General features: G+C 43.9%; 1 protein-coding gene across 2 annotated transcripts in view; it reads right to left on the bottom strand.

The window, feature by feature from the left end:
• Positions 1-13090, bottom strand: part of atp23 (ATP23 metallopeptidase and ATP synthase assembly factor homolog) — a 29615-nt gene extending 16525 nt beyond the window's left edge. The window contains exons 1-2 of one of the 2 annotated variants that reach the window (XM_073058722.1): positions 12866-13090; positions 6228-6273 (exon numbers count right to left, since the gene is read on the bottom strand). In XM_073058722.1, the coding sequence (XP_072914823.1) occupies positions 6228-6273; positions 12866-13022 (203 nt within the window). In that variant the 5' untranslated portion in view covers positions 13023-13090. The remainder of the gene's footprint in view (positions 1-6227; positions 6274-12865) is intronic. The other variant, XM_073058723.1, reaches the window with a different exon arrangement.

The following is a 13090-nucleotide window of genomic DNA, read 5'->3' as shown; positions in this document are numbered from 1 at the left end:
TGAAGACATAGAATATTGTAGATATCATTTGGCTGCTTTTGTTGTGGATATATAAAATACAACACTATGACTGCTGCATATCTGAAATAAAAAGCAAACTGAAAGCACATCAAATCCAACAGTAATGTGGAGTAACTAATAAAGTTAACATGTCAGATATATGTACAACATGCTGGAAGAACTCAGCAGGTCAGGCAGCATCCGTGGAACACGATGCTTCATCAGGACTGAAGAGGAGGGGGCGGGGGTCCTATAAAGAAGGTGGGGGAAGGGTAGAAAGGAGAAGGCTGGTAGGTGCCAGGTGAAAAACCAGTAAGGGGAAAGATCAAGGAATGGGGGGGGGAGGGGAAGCAGGGAGGGGATAGGCAGGAAAGGTGAAGAAGGAATGTAAGGGAAAGTACTATGGGTAGTAGAAGGAGGCGGAACCATGAGGGAGGTGATAGGCCGCTGGAGGAGGAGGCAGGTAAAACTGGGATGGGGGAAGGGAGGTGGAGGGAATGACCAGAAGTTGGAGAATTCAATGTTCATGCCAAGGGACTAGAGACTACCCAGACGGTATATGAGGTGTTGTTCCTCCAACCTGAGCTTGGCCTCATCATGGCAGTAGAGGAGGCCATGTATGGACATATCTGAATGGGGATGTGAAGCAGAGTTGAAGTGGGTGGCAACCGGGAGATCTTGTTTGTTGTGGCGGACGGAGCGGAGGTGCTCGACGAAGCGGTCCCCCAATCTGCGTCGGGTCTCACCGATTTAGAGGAGGCCGCACCGGGAGCACTGGACGCAACAGATGACCCCAACAGACTCACAAGTGAAGTGTTGCCTCACCTGGAAGGACTGTTTGGGGCCCTGAATGGTGGTAAGAGAGGAGGTGTAGGGACAGGTGTAGCACTTACACTTGCAGGGATAAGTGCCAGGTGGGAGATCCGTGAAGAGAGTCATGTGGACCAGGGAGTCGCGGAGGGAACGATCCCTGCGGAAAGCGGAGAGGGGTAGAGAGGGAAAGATGTGCTTAGTGGTGGGGTCCTGTTGAAGTTGGAGGGAGTTGTGGAGGATAACGTGCTGAATCCAGAGGCTGGTGGGGTGGTAGGTGAGGACAAGGGGAACTCAAACTCAGATATATAGTCTTTCACTAGACATAGATGCGCTGCGTAAATCTTTGGTCCCTCAACACCACCTCTTTGGGCAAGAAAACACATCAGCATCTCCACTTCCTGAGGAGATTGAGGCAAGTTAAGCTCCCATCACCCCCCCACCCCCACCTAACAAATTCTTACAAGGCATCTGACCATGTCTCCACAAAGGATTGTGAGGGCTGCTGAAAAGATCATCAGATTCTCTCTTCCACTCATCAAACATGTTTATCATGAGCCCTGCAAACAAATGCCCTTAGCACTGTCAATGATAACCTCCTATCCATCCAATAATATCTGCCCCCCCCCCCCCACCATCAGGTGGGGGGTACAGAGGCATTACAACAAGAGCTGTTAGGATGGGAAACAGTTTCTTCCCCCCAGGCTGTAAGACTACTGAATTCTCAGCCACCACCAAAAATTCATCACATATGAAGCACCAGTAGTGTTATATAGTTTACTTTTTAATTTATATTATTTGTGGCAATATTACTTTATGTTGTGCACTTCGTCTATTTTGTTTGGCAGTGTACATCAATACAGTTGAATGACGATAAATTGAACTTGACTTATTCAAAAGTTAATATTTTCTTTACTTATCCTTATCACAGTTTTTTCCTCACATAACCACCATCATCATCATCATCAACCACTTCTGCCTTCCACTTTTATCAAGAGTATTACCACTTTTAGTCCTCTTCTTTCAACTTCTATGTACTCAGAAGTTGCCCAATGCATTAATTGCCTCTTATGTTTGCTACCATAAAGCATCAACTTCCTCTTATGTTTCCTCTCAGGATTACTACCAGTGCCACGTGCAAGTGGATTTAGAAATAGTAAGATAGTGCAGATCAACACGTGGCTGAAGACATGGTGCAGGAGGGAGGGCTTCAGACTTATAGATAATTGGGCAGTTTTCCAGGGAAGGTGGGACCTGTTCTGGCGGGATGGTTTACATCTGAATTGGAGGGGGACAAATATGCTTGCAGGTAGGTTTGCTAGAGAGGCTCCAGTGGATTTAAACTAGATATGAGGAGGGAGGGAAACCAGAGTGTAGGAACAGATGTATGGTAGAAGGAAGAAAAAGACAGTAAAGTTATTTGTACTGTTAGAGATAAACAGAGAGGAAGAGGTGGAGAATTTCTTAAATGCATTTATTGTAATGCTAGGAGCATTGTAAGAAAGGTGGATGAGCTTAGAGCATGGATTGATACCTGGAAATATGATGTTGTAGCTATTAGTGAAACATGGTTGCAGGAGGGGTGTATATAGAATCAGAGGGACAAGAGGGGGAGGTGTTGCGTTGCTTGTCAGAGAAAATATTACAGCGGTGCTCTGGCAGGATAGATTAGAGGGCTCGTCTAGGGAGACTATTTGGGTGGAATTGAGGAATGGGAAAGGTGTAGTAACACTTATAGGGGTGCATTATACATCACCTAATAGGGAGCGAGAATTGGAGGAGCAAATTTGCAAAGAGATAGCAGATAATTGTAGTAAGCACAGGGTTGTGATTGTGGGAGATTTTAATTTTCCACACATAGACTGGGAAGCCCATACTCTAAAAGGGATGGATGGTTTGGAGTTTGTAAAATGTGTGCAGGATAGTTTTTTGCAGCAATACATAGTGGTACCAATTAGAGAAGGGGCAGTGTTGGATCTTCTGTTAGGGAATGAAATAGGTCAGGTGACGGAGGTATGTGTTGGGGAGCAGTTCGGGTCCAGTGATCACAATGCCATTAGTTTCAATATAATTATGGAGAAGGATAGGGCTGGACCCAGTGTTGAGATTTTTGATTGGAGAAAGGCTAACTTTGAGGAGATGCGAAAGGATTTAGAAGGAGTGGATTGGGATAATTTGTTTTATGGGAAGGATGTAATAGAGAAATGGAGGTCATTTAAAGGTGAAATTTTGAGGGTACAGAATCTTTATGTTCCTGTTAGGTTGAAAGGAAAGGTTAAAAGTTTGAGAGAGCCATGGTTTTCAAGGGATTGTAGCGATGTACTACATACAGAGCTAGAGATGACACACAGTCGGTAAGTCGTTTCGAGACTAGTTTATTCAAACTTCACGGCGCTGGCATTTAATCCCTAGCGCCCGCCCTCTCTGGGTGGAAATGACGTCAGAGTCTCTCCCTGCGTGCTGGCTATTTGTGAGCCGGTTTGCCTGCACAGAAAGTGGGTCGCCACAGGATATCGAAAACTTGGTTAGGAAAAAGAGAGATATCTACAATAAATGGAGTAAATGCAGCATGGAGTAAATGAGTGCTTGAGGAATATAAAGAATGTAAGAAGAATCTTAAGAAAGAAAATAGAGAAGCTAAGTTACAAGGTTGCTTTGGCAAGTAAGGTGAAAATAAATCCGAAGGGTTTCTACAGTTATATTAATAGCAAAAGGACAGTGAAGGATAAAATTGGTCCCTTAGAGAATCAGAGTGGACAGCTATGTGTGGAGCCGAAAGAGAGGGGGGAGATTTTGAACAATTTCTTTTCTTCGGTATTCACTAAGGAGAAGGATATTGAATTGTGTAAGGTAAGGGTAACAAGTAGGGAAGTTATGGAAACTACGACGATTAAAGAAGAGGAAGTACTGATGCTTTTAAGGAATATAAAAGTGGATAAATCTCCGGATCCTGACAGGATATTCCCTAGGACCTTGAGGGAGGTTAGTGTAGAAATAGCAGGGGTTCTGACAGAAATATTTCAAATGTCATTAGAAACAGGGATGGTGCCTGAGGATTAGCGTATTGCTCATGTGTTCCATTGTTTAAAAAGGGTTCTAAGAGTAAACCTAGCAATTATAGGCCTACATGAGGAAATCTGCAGATGCTGGAAATTCAAACAACAACACACACAAAATGCTGGTGGAACACAGCAGGCTAGGCAGCATCTATAGGGAGAAGCAATGTCGACATTTCGGGCCGAGACCCTTCGTAGGCCTGTCAGTTTGAAGTCAGTGGTGGGTAAATTAATGGAAAGTATTCTTAGAGATGGTATATATAATTATCTGGATAGACAGGGTCTGACTAAGGTAGGTGGCGTTGTGGATAATGAAGTAGGATTTCAAAGCTTGCAGAGAGATTTAGGCCAGTTAGAAGAGTGGGCTGAATGATGGCAGATGGAGTTTAATGCTGTTATGTGTGAGATGCTAAATTTTGGTAGGAATAATCCAAATAGGGCATACATGGTAAATGGTAGGGCATTGAAGAATGCAATAGAACAGAGTGATCTAGGAATAATGGTGCATAGTTCCCTGAAGGTGGAATCTCATGTGGATAGGGTGGTGAAGAAAGCTTTTGGTATGTTGGCCTTTATAAATCCAAGCATTGAGTATAGGAGTTGGGCTGTAATGTCAAAATTGTACAAGGCATTGGTAAGGCTGAATTTGGAGTATTGTGTACAGTTCTGGTCACCAAATTATAGGAAAGATGTCAACAAAATAGAGAGAATACAGAGAAGATTTACTAGAATGTTACCTGGGTTTCAGCACCTAAGTTACAGGGAAAGGTTGAACAAGTTAGGTCTTTATTCTTTGGAGCGTAGAAGGTTGAGGGGGGACTTGATTCAGGTATTTAAAATTGAGAGGGATAGATAGAGTTGACATGGATAGGCTTTTTCCATTGAGAGTAGGGGAGATTCAAACAAGAGGACATGAGTTGAGAGTTAGGGGGCAAAAGTTTAAGGGTAACACAAGGGGGAATTTCTTTACTCAAACAGTGGTAGCTGTGTGGAACAAGCTTCCAGTAGAAGTGGTAGAGGCAGGTTCAGTATTGTCATTTAACGTAAAATTGGATGGGTATATGGACAGGAAAGGAATGGAGGGTTATGCGCTGAGTGCGGGTCAGCGGGACTAGGTGAGTAAGTGTTCGGCACGGACTAGAAGGGCCGAGATGGCCTGTTTCCGTACTGTAATTGTTATATGGGTATATGTCATCTATGTAGAGTGGATTCTGGTTAATTGGATCATCGGTTAATCAGGGCAGGCCCTTATTTGGGACAACTCTTAAAGAACAAAAACTAATCCAGAAAACTTCCAGGATTCCCTTCATTTATTTGGAACCTTAACCATTTAATTGGTGCAGGACACGGTTGCCAAAATGTTTCTGGCTAACATCTCAGTTGCGTACACATGTGGCCAGTAGACACTTCACCCTGCTTAGAGAAATCAGTTGTTAAATAACATTAGTTGCATGCGTTTGTGTTCAAAAAGGAGTGATTTTTGAACTGATAGTTGGCAAGAAATAAGCAGTATGGCAATTCAGAACTGTTTCCTTTACTGGGGTTTCAAGCATTTAGGCTTGGAGGTGGCAGAGATGGCTGGGAGTGAAAACGTAATGATTTCACTATTTCAAAATTACAATTAAAATGTAGATTTGGAGGATGGAATTGTCTACAATATTATACGAAGGCAGTCCATTATCTGCACTAGGTGTCAGCACTGATTTTGTCCATTTACAGTGAATCAAAATAAAACAGTACATGAATTCTTCTGTCAATAACTACTAGGGGTTAATACACAGTTTAATAGTACTTTACAGGCATTGGTAGTGTTCTAAATTGTTCTGTACTTCATTTCAATAGTTAAATTGTTACTCAGTTAAATTGTCGTTTGTTTTTCTTTCTTTCAACAATTTCCATGAAATTTTGGCAAGCTGAGGTAGCTGCTTAATTGAGCCAAAATGTACTGGTCCCGATGTGTCTCAATTAACTGGAATCCACTATATATGCCAAGATGCTATCTGGTCTTCAATATCTTCTAATTTAGTTTAGTTTTATTTGGTATATTTACATTGAAACATACAGCAACATGGTAGCTTGCACCAATGACCACAGTCTAAAGTTTGTACTGAGGGCAGCCTACAAGCCCACATTTCTCTTGCCAACATAGCATGCCCACACCATTATGGCTTTGGAATGTGGAGAAAACCATTATGCCACCGTGACGCCCCAAGGATTCTGTTTTCCATTGTAACTCTGTACTCTTTCTATTTCAAATGCATTGGAGTGAGAATAGTCAGTAAAATTGGTTGAAAGCAAATATTTGCAGATTTAGAAAAGACTTTTAACAGCTGCCAAGACTCAACATCAGATTCAACTTACCATCCTGAACTTTTCATGGCATCCATAAGTAGTTTTGCAAAAGGGCCTACAGAAAGGATTAAGTGTCAAAAATGTGCTAAGAGTAACACTGAACTCATAATCAGAAACTCAAAATGCAAACTGATTTAAGCATTCAGTCATTTCTGAAAAATTTGAACATTTGCAAACACATACGCTCAACTTTGTTTTGAAGGCCACTGCTTAACTCCTTAATCTTAGAATGAGAGCTAAGCTAATCAGAGCTGTTATGAGAGAGCAATATTTCCAGACCAACATTATAGAGAAATACAACTCTTCACAACTCCTATAATGGGTTCTAGCAAAATCAAATAAACTTCAATGACAAGAGTGATAGATTTTATAGTAACGTCACAATGATCATTCTGTGAATCTCAGTATTACACAGTTCCCATGTTTTAGCAGACAGTTACCACCCCCCACCAAACCTCATGAGAATGTAGCAAAGAGGAAATTAGCAACTACTAGTAAAGTCCCCTCCCACAAAAAAAACAGGCAATTTAATAATTCAGCACACCACCCATTTCTTCTCAGCTTTAAGGACATCTTGTCCTCCTAAAAGCAGAGGTTCTCCTGGGAAGTGCAGCCATTGCTAAAACCATAGCTATGGGTAGCTCAATCGTACACGGAATAGGGACAAAGCTGAAAGCACAGAAGAGTTTCAAAGTTATGGAAGTAGCCACTTCCTGCCCTTCTCTCCGGTTTATAGCCACTCACCTTCTTAGTACCAGTGAAGAGATTATCAATGAGCAGCTGGCAAGAAAATTCCTGGACAGGGAGGGTGAACAGCCAGAGCTGTCTTAAAGACAATGGTATAAACATGATGAGATTCCGGTCAAATTTTAAGGAGTGATGAAATCACATGCAGTACCAGAGGAACCAACACACTAGACCACTATTAAACCACCATCAAGACTGCTTAATGTGCTATCCTACACCTACCCTTCAGAAAGCCTGATCACCTGGCTGTACTTCTACTCTGAGTATAGGCAGAGACTGATGCTGTAGCACCAGTAGTGAGGACCAAGAAGGTAGGGACATGGGAGACACAAGAGCACCTACAGGACTGCTTTGATTTGGTGGACTGGACTATATTCAGGGATTCATCTTTGAGTTTGAATGAGAATCCCACAGCTGTCACTGAATTCATCGACTGCTGAGGGTTAGATCTGTGTGATTCAAGTCTGGCAACTCTGGTCTGCACGAGAAAGCCAGGTAAGAATTATGGAGGGCTATCTCACAGTCAACTCTGGCAGGGTTTGCAGGCCATTACTTCCAATAAAGCGAAACCCAACAACACGAATGACAGTGATGTTTCACTTCCAGATGAGCCTTTTATGCTCACTTTGAAAGAGAGAATAAAACTACAGCTACAAGGATCCCTGCAGCACCCAGTGATCTATCTGTGTCTCGGAGGCCGACTTTATGCTGTCTTTCAAGAGGATGTACCCTCACAAGGCGACAGGCCCCAATGGAGTACCTGGTAGGCCTCCAAAAACCTGTGCCAACTAACTGCTGCAGTTCAAAGACATTTTCAGTCTCTCATTGGTACAACTGGATATTCCCATCTGCTTCAAAAGGGTGACAATTATGCCACTGCTCAGGAAGAGGAGGGTGAGCCACCTTAATAACTATCATCCAGTAGCACTCACATCTACAATGATGAAGTGCTTTGAGAGGGTGGTCATGGCTAGAATTAACTCCTATCTCAGCAAGGACCTGGACCCAATGCAACTTGCCAATCGCCACAATAGGTCTATGGTGACTGCAATCTCATTGGCTCTTCACACGGCCTTGGATCACCTGGACAATACAAATAACTATGGGAGGATGCTGTTTATTGACTACAGCTTAGAATTTAACACAATCTACAATTCTGATCAAAAAGCTCCAGAACTTGGGCCTCTATACCTTCCTCTGCAACTGGATCCTCAACTTTCTAACCAGAAGACCGCAGTCTTTGCAAATCGGAAATAACATTTCCACCTCACTGACGATCAACACTGACGTACCTCAGGGACATGAGCTCAGCCCACTGCACTCCTTTCTCTACACCATGACAGTGAGGCTAGGCACACCTCAAATGCCATCTATAAATTTGCTGATGATACTATTGTTGGCAGAATATCAGATGGTGATGAGAGGGTGTATAGCAGCGAGATAGATCAACTATCTGAGTGATGCTGCAGCAACAACTTTGCACTCAACTTCAGTAAGACTGAAAAACTGATTGTGGACTTCAGAATGGGTAAGATGAAGGAACACACACCAGTTCTCAGAGGGATCAGAAGTTGAAAGAATGGGCCCAACATATTAATGCAGTTACAAAGAAGGCATGACAGCAGCTATATTTCATTAGGAGTTTGGGAGATTTATTATGTCACCAAAGACACTCACAAAACTTTACAGATGTACCATGGAGAGCATTCAAACTGGCTGCATCACCATCTGGTTATGGGGCCAGGGGTGGGGGAGAGTGGTGGCTACTGCATAGATTTGAAAAAAGCTGCAGAGATGTGTAAACTTAGTCAGCTCCATCATGGGCAATATCCTCACAATTTGGGGCTTGGTTGAGTGAGATGTCCTAACTTCATGGTGGGACCCAGGTCATATCGACCCTAGACATACAGAGTCTGAGAACGGTGGTTTTCTTACCGCTGAGTCCAGTGGCTGTTAGCGAGGCTCTAATGAGCCACATTTCTAGAGATGCCCAGTAAAAAAGGGTTTGATCTTCAAGGAGTGATGCCTCAAAAAGGCAGCATCCTTTATTACAGAGACCCATTGCCCAGGATATGCCCTCTTCTCTCTCTATCATCAGGGAGCAGGTACAGAAGCCTGAAGGCACACTCAACAATTCAGGAATAGCTTTTCTCCCTCTGCCATCTGATTTCTGAATGGACAATGAACCCATGAACATTACCTAACTACTTTTTTTTTCTATTTTTGCATCATTTATTTATTTACTGTAATTCATGTTTTTTTCTGTTAATATGTATTGCACTGTTCTGCTGCTACAAAAACATAGAAAACCTACAGCATAATACAGGCCCTTTGGCCCACAAAGTTGTGCCGAACATGTCCCTACCTCATGGCCCTCTATTTTTCCAAGATCCACGTACCTATCCAAAAGTCTCTTAAAAGACCTTATCGTATCCATCTCCACCACCATTGCCGACAGCCCATTCCACACACTCACCACTCTCTGCATAAAAAACTTAACCCTGACATCTCCTCTGTACCTACTCCCCAGCACCTTAAACCTGTGTCCTCTTGTGGCAGCCATTTCAGCTCTGGGAAAAAGCCTCTAACTATCCACACGATCAATGCATCTCATCATCTTATACACCTCTATCAGGTCACCTCTCATCCTCCGTTGCTCCAAGGAGAAAAGGTTGAGTTCACTCAACCTATTCTCATAAGGCATGCTCCCCAATCCAGGCAACATCCTTGTAAATCTCCTCCGCACCCTTTCTATGGCTTCCACATCTTTCCTGTATTGAGGCAACCAGGACTGAGTACAACACAACAACAAACTTCACAACATATGCCAGTGATATTAAACCTGATTCTGAATCCTGTACCTCCTCTCTGATAGTAGCAATGAGAAGTGGGTATATCTCAAATGGTGAGGGCCCTTCACGATAGATACCACCTTACCGAGGCACTGCCTTGTGAAATGTCCTTGACAGTGGGGAGGACTGTGCCCCTGATGGAGCTGGCATCGTCAAGGACTCTCAGCATCAGGGACGTACCCACTTCTCCACTACTACTTTCAGAAAGAAGCCAGAGAAACCTACGGACACTCAACATTTTAGGAACAGCTTCTTCCACTCTGCCACTAAATTTCTGAATGATCCATGAACCCATGAATACTCCCTCACTATTCCTTTTTTGCACTTTAAAAAAATATGTAACTTACAGAAACATATCTTGCTCTGTACCATTGCTGCAAAAAAATTTCACAACATACTGTACATCAATGACAATAAAACTGTTTGATTCTAACACTCCAAATCTCAAACTCCCAATGACGTAGAGCCACTGACACTCCAAATCTCAAACTCCCAATGACGTAGAGCCACTGACACTCCAAATCTCAAACTCCCAATGACGTAGAGCCACTGACACTCCAAATCTCAAACTCCCAATGACGTAGAGCCACTGACACTCCAAATCTCAAACTCCCAATGACGTAGAGCCACTGACCTTCCAAATCTCAAACTCCCAATGATGTAGAGCCACTGACCTTCCAAATCTCAAACTCCCAATGACATAGAGCCACTGACATTCCAAATCTCAAACTCCTAAAGAAATAGTTTTTCTTCATGATTTCATCAATATGTTGGACCTCAGAACAGATCCTGTGAGATGTTGATGACCAGGACTTGAAGCTACTCATTCTTCCCACCGTTAACCCCTCAATGAGAACTGATGTGTGTTCTTCTGGGTTCCCTTTCCTTTGGGATCAATTTGCTGGTCTTGCAGACTTTGTGTGTGAGACCGTTGTAGCAACACCACTCAGTCAGCTGATCTATCCTCGTCTGGTATACTGCCTCATCACCATCTGAGTCTCTATCAACAAGGCGGTGACATTGGCGAATTTATCAACGGCATTCGAGCTACATCTAGCACAGAGTAATGAGCCATGTTATAACCAGCTACAAAACAAAGTCAGGCAGCATCACTGAAACCAGCACATCTCTTCCCCACGAATTTAACACATTCTATTCATGTTTTGAACCCAACAGCCTCCAGTGCAACTGAACCTACAATCCCCATTATGGACATAAGAAACTATGGAAAGCAGAACATCGAACAGCGCAGAAAGAGGCCCTTTGGCCCATAATGTTTTGCTAAACCAATTAAATAGCCAATTAAACTAATCCCTTCTCTCTCACGTTCATGTGCCTATATAAACATTTCTTAAAAGTCTCTTATGTTTCCACCTCTACCACCACCCCAGCCAGTGCATCCCAGGCACCCACCACTGTGTAAAAATCTTGCCCCTCACTCATCTTCTTTCCCCACCTCACTTCCACACCACTGCCTCCTTTACCTTATCCTGCCCCTCCCATTCCCTCCTCACCCCTCCACTTCCACACCACCTCATCTTTCCCCCCTTTATGCACCTCCTCCTCACCCCTATTTCCACACTACTGCCTTTTCTTCATCCTCCCTCATCTCCTCCTCACCCCTATTTCCACACTACTGCCTCCTTTTATTCACCTTCTCCTCACCCCTATTTCCACACTACTGCCTCTTTATCTTCACCTTCTCCTCACGCCTATTTCCACACAACTGCCTTTTTCTTCACCTTCTCACCCCTATTTCCACACTACTGCCTCTTTTTCTTCACCTTCTCCTCACCCCTATTTCCACACTACTGCCTCTTTTTCTTCACCTCCTCACCCCTATTTCCACACTACTGCCTCTTTTTCTTCACCTCCTCACCCCTATTTCCACACTACTGCCTCTTTTTCTTCACCTTTTCCACACCCCTATTTCCACACTACTGCCTCTTTTTCTTCACCTTTTCCTCACCCCTATTTCCACACTACTGCCTCCTTTTCTTCACCTTCTCCTCACCCCTATTTCCACACTACTGCCTCCTTTTCTTCACCTTCTCCTCACCCCTATTTCCACACTACTGCCTCCTTTTCTTCACCTTCTCCTCACCCCTATTTCCACACAACTGCCTCCTTTTCTTCACCTTCTCCTCACCCCTATTTCCACACTACTGCCTCTTTTTCTTCACCTTCTCCTCACCCCTATTTCCACACTACTGCCTCTTTCTTCACCTTCTCCTCACCCCTATTTCCACACTACTGCCTCTTTTTCTTCACCTTCTCCTCACCCCTATTTCCACACTACTGCCTCCTTTTCTTCACCTTCTCCTCACCCCTATTTCCACACTACTGCCTCCTTTTCTTCACCTTCTCCTCACCCTTATTTCCACACTACTGCCTCTTTTTCTTCACCTTCTCCTCACCCCTATTTCCACACTACTGCCTCTTTTTCTTCACCTTCTCCTCACCCCTATTTCCACACTACTGCCTCTTTTTCTTCACCTTCTCCTCACCCCTATTTCCACACTACTGCCTCTTTTTCTTCACCTTCTCCTCACCCCTATTTCCACACTACTGCCTCTTTTTCTTCACCTTCTCCTCACCCCTATTTCCACACTACTGCCTCTTTTTCTTCACCTTCTCCTCACCCCTATTTCCACACTACTGCCTCCTTTTCTTCACCTTCTCCTCACCCCTATTTCCACACTACTGCCTCCTTTTCTTCACCTTCTCCTCACCCCTATTTCCACACTACTGCCTCCTTTTCTTCACCTTCTCCTCACCCCTATTTCCACACTACTGCCTCCTTTTCTTCACCTTCTCCTCACCCCTATTTCCACACTACTGCCTCCTTTTCTTCACCTTCTCCTCACCCCTATTTCCACACTACTGCCTCCTTTTCTTCACCTCCTCCTCACCCTCTATTTCCACACTATTGCCTCCTTTTACTTCACCCTCCCTCACCCCTACTTCCACACCGGCCCCTTTTGCTCATCCTCCCCCTCCTCACACACCCCAGCATCCACAGTACCGCCTCTCTCCCCTCGCACTCACTTGTGTCCAGAGCAACCTTCAGCATCAGCTGACATTTGTGGTTGAAGGTAAAGAGGCTTTTCTCTAACATGCTCCTCTTTTCTTTACTACTTTTGTGTTCGGGAAATAGCCCGTAGCCATAATCCTCCTCCTGTTGCTCCTGCTGACTTTTATCCATTGAGTTCCCGTGGAGAGAGTCCAAAGCAGGAGCTGCCGGTCACAGGTCAGGCACAGCACTGCCATGAA

Source organism: Hemitrygon akajei, chromosome 10, assembly GCF_048418815.1.
Source record: "Hemitrygon akajei chromosome 10, sHemAka1.3, whole genome shotgun sequence".
In the NCBI taxonomy this organism is placed as follows: Eukaryota; Metazoa; Chordata; class Chondrichthyes; order Myliobatiformes; family Dasyatidae; genus Hemitrygon; species Hemitrygon akajei.
The sequence above is the reverse complement of the archived record's forward strand: the minus strand, read 5'-3'. Positions and strand labels throughout refer to the sequence as shown.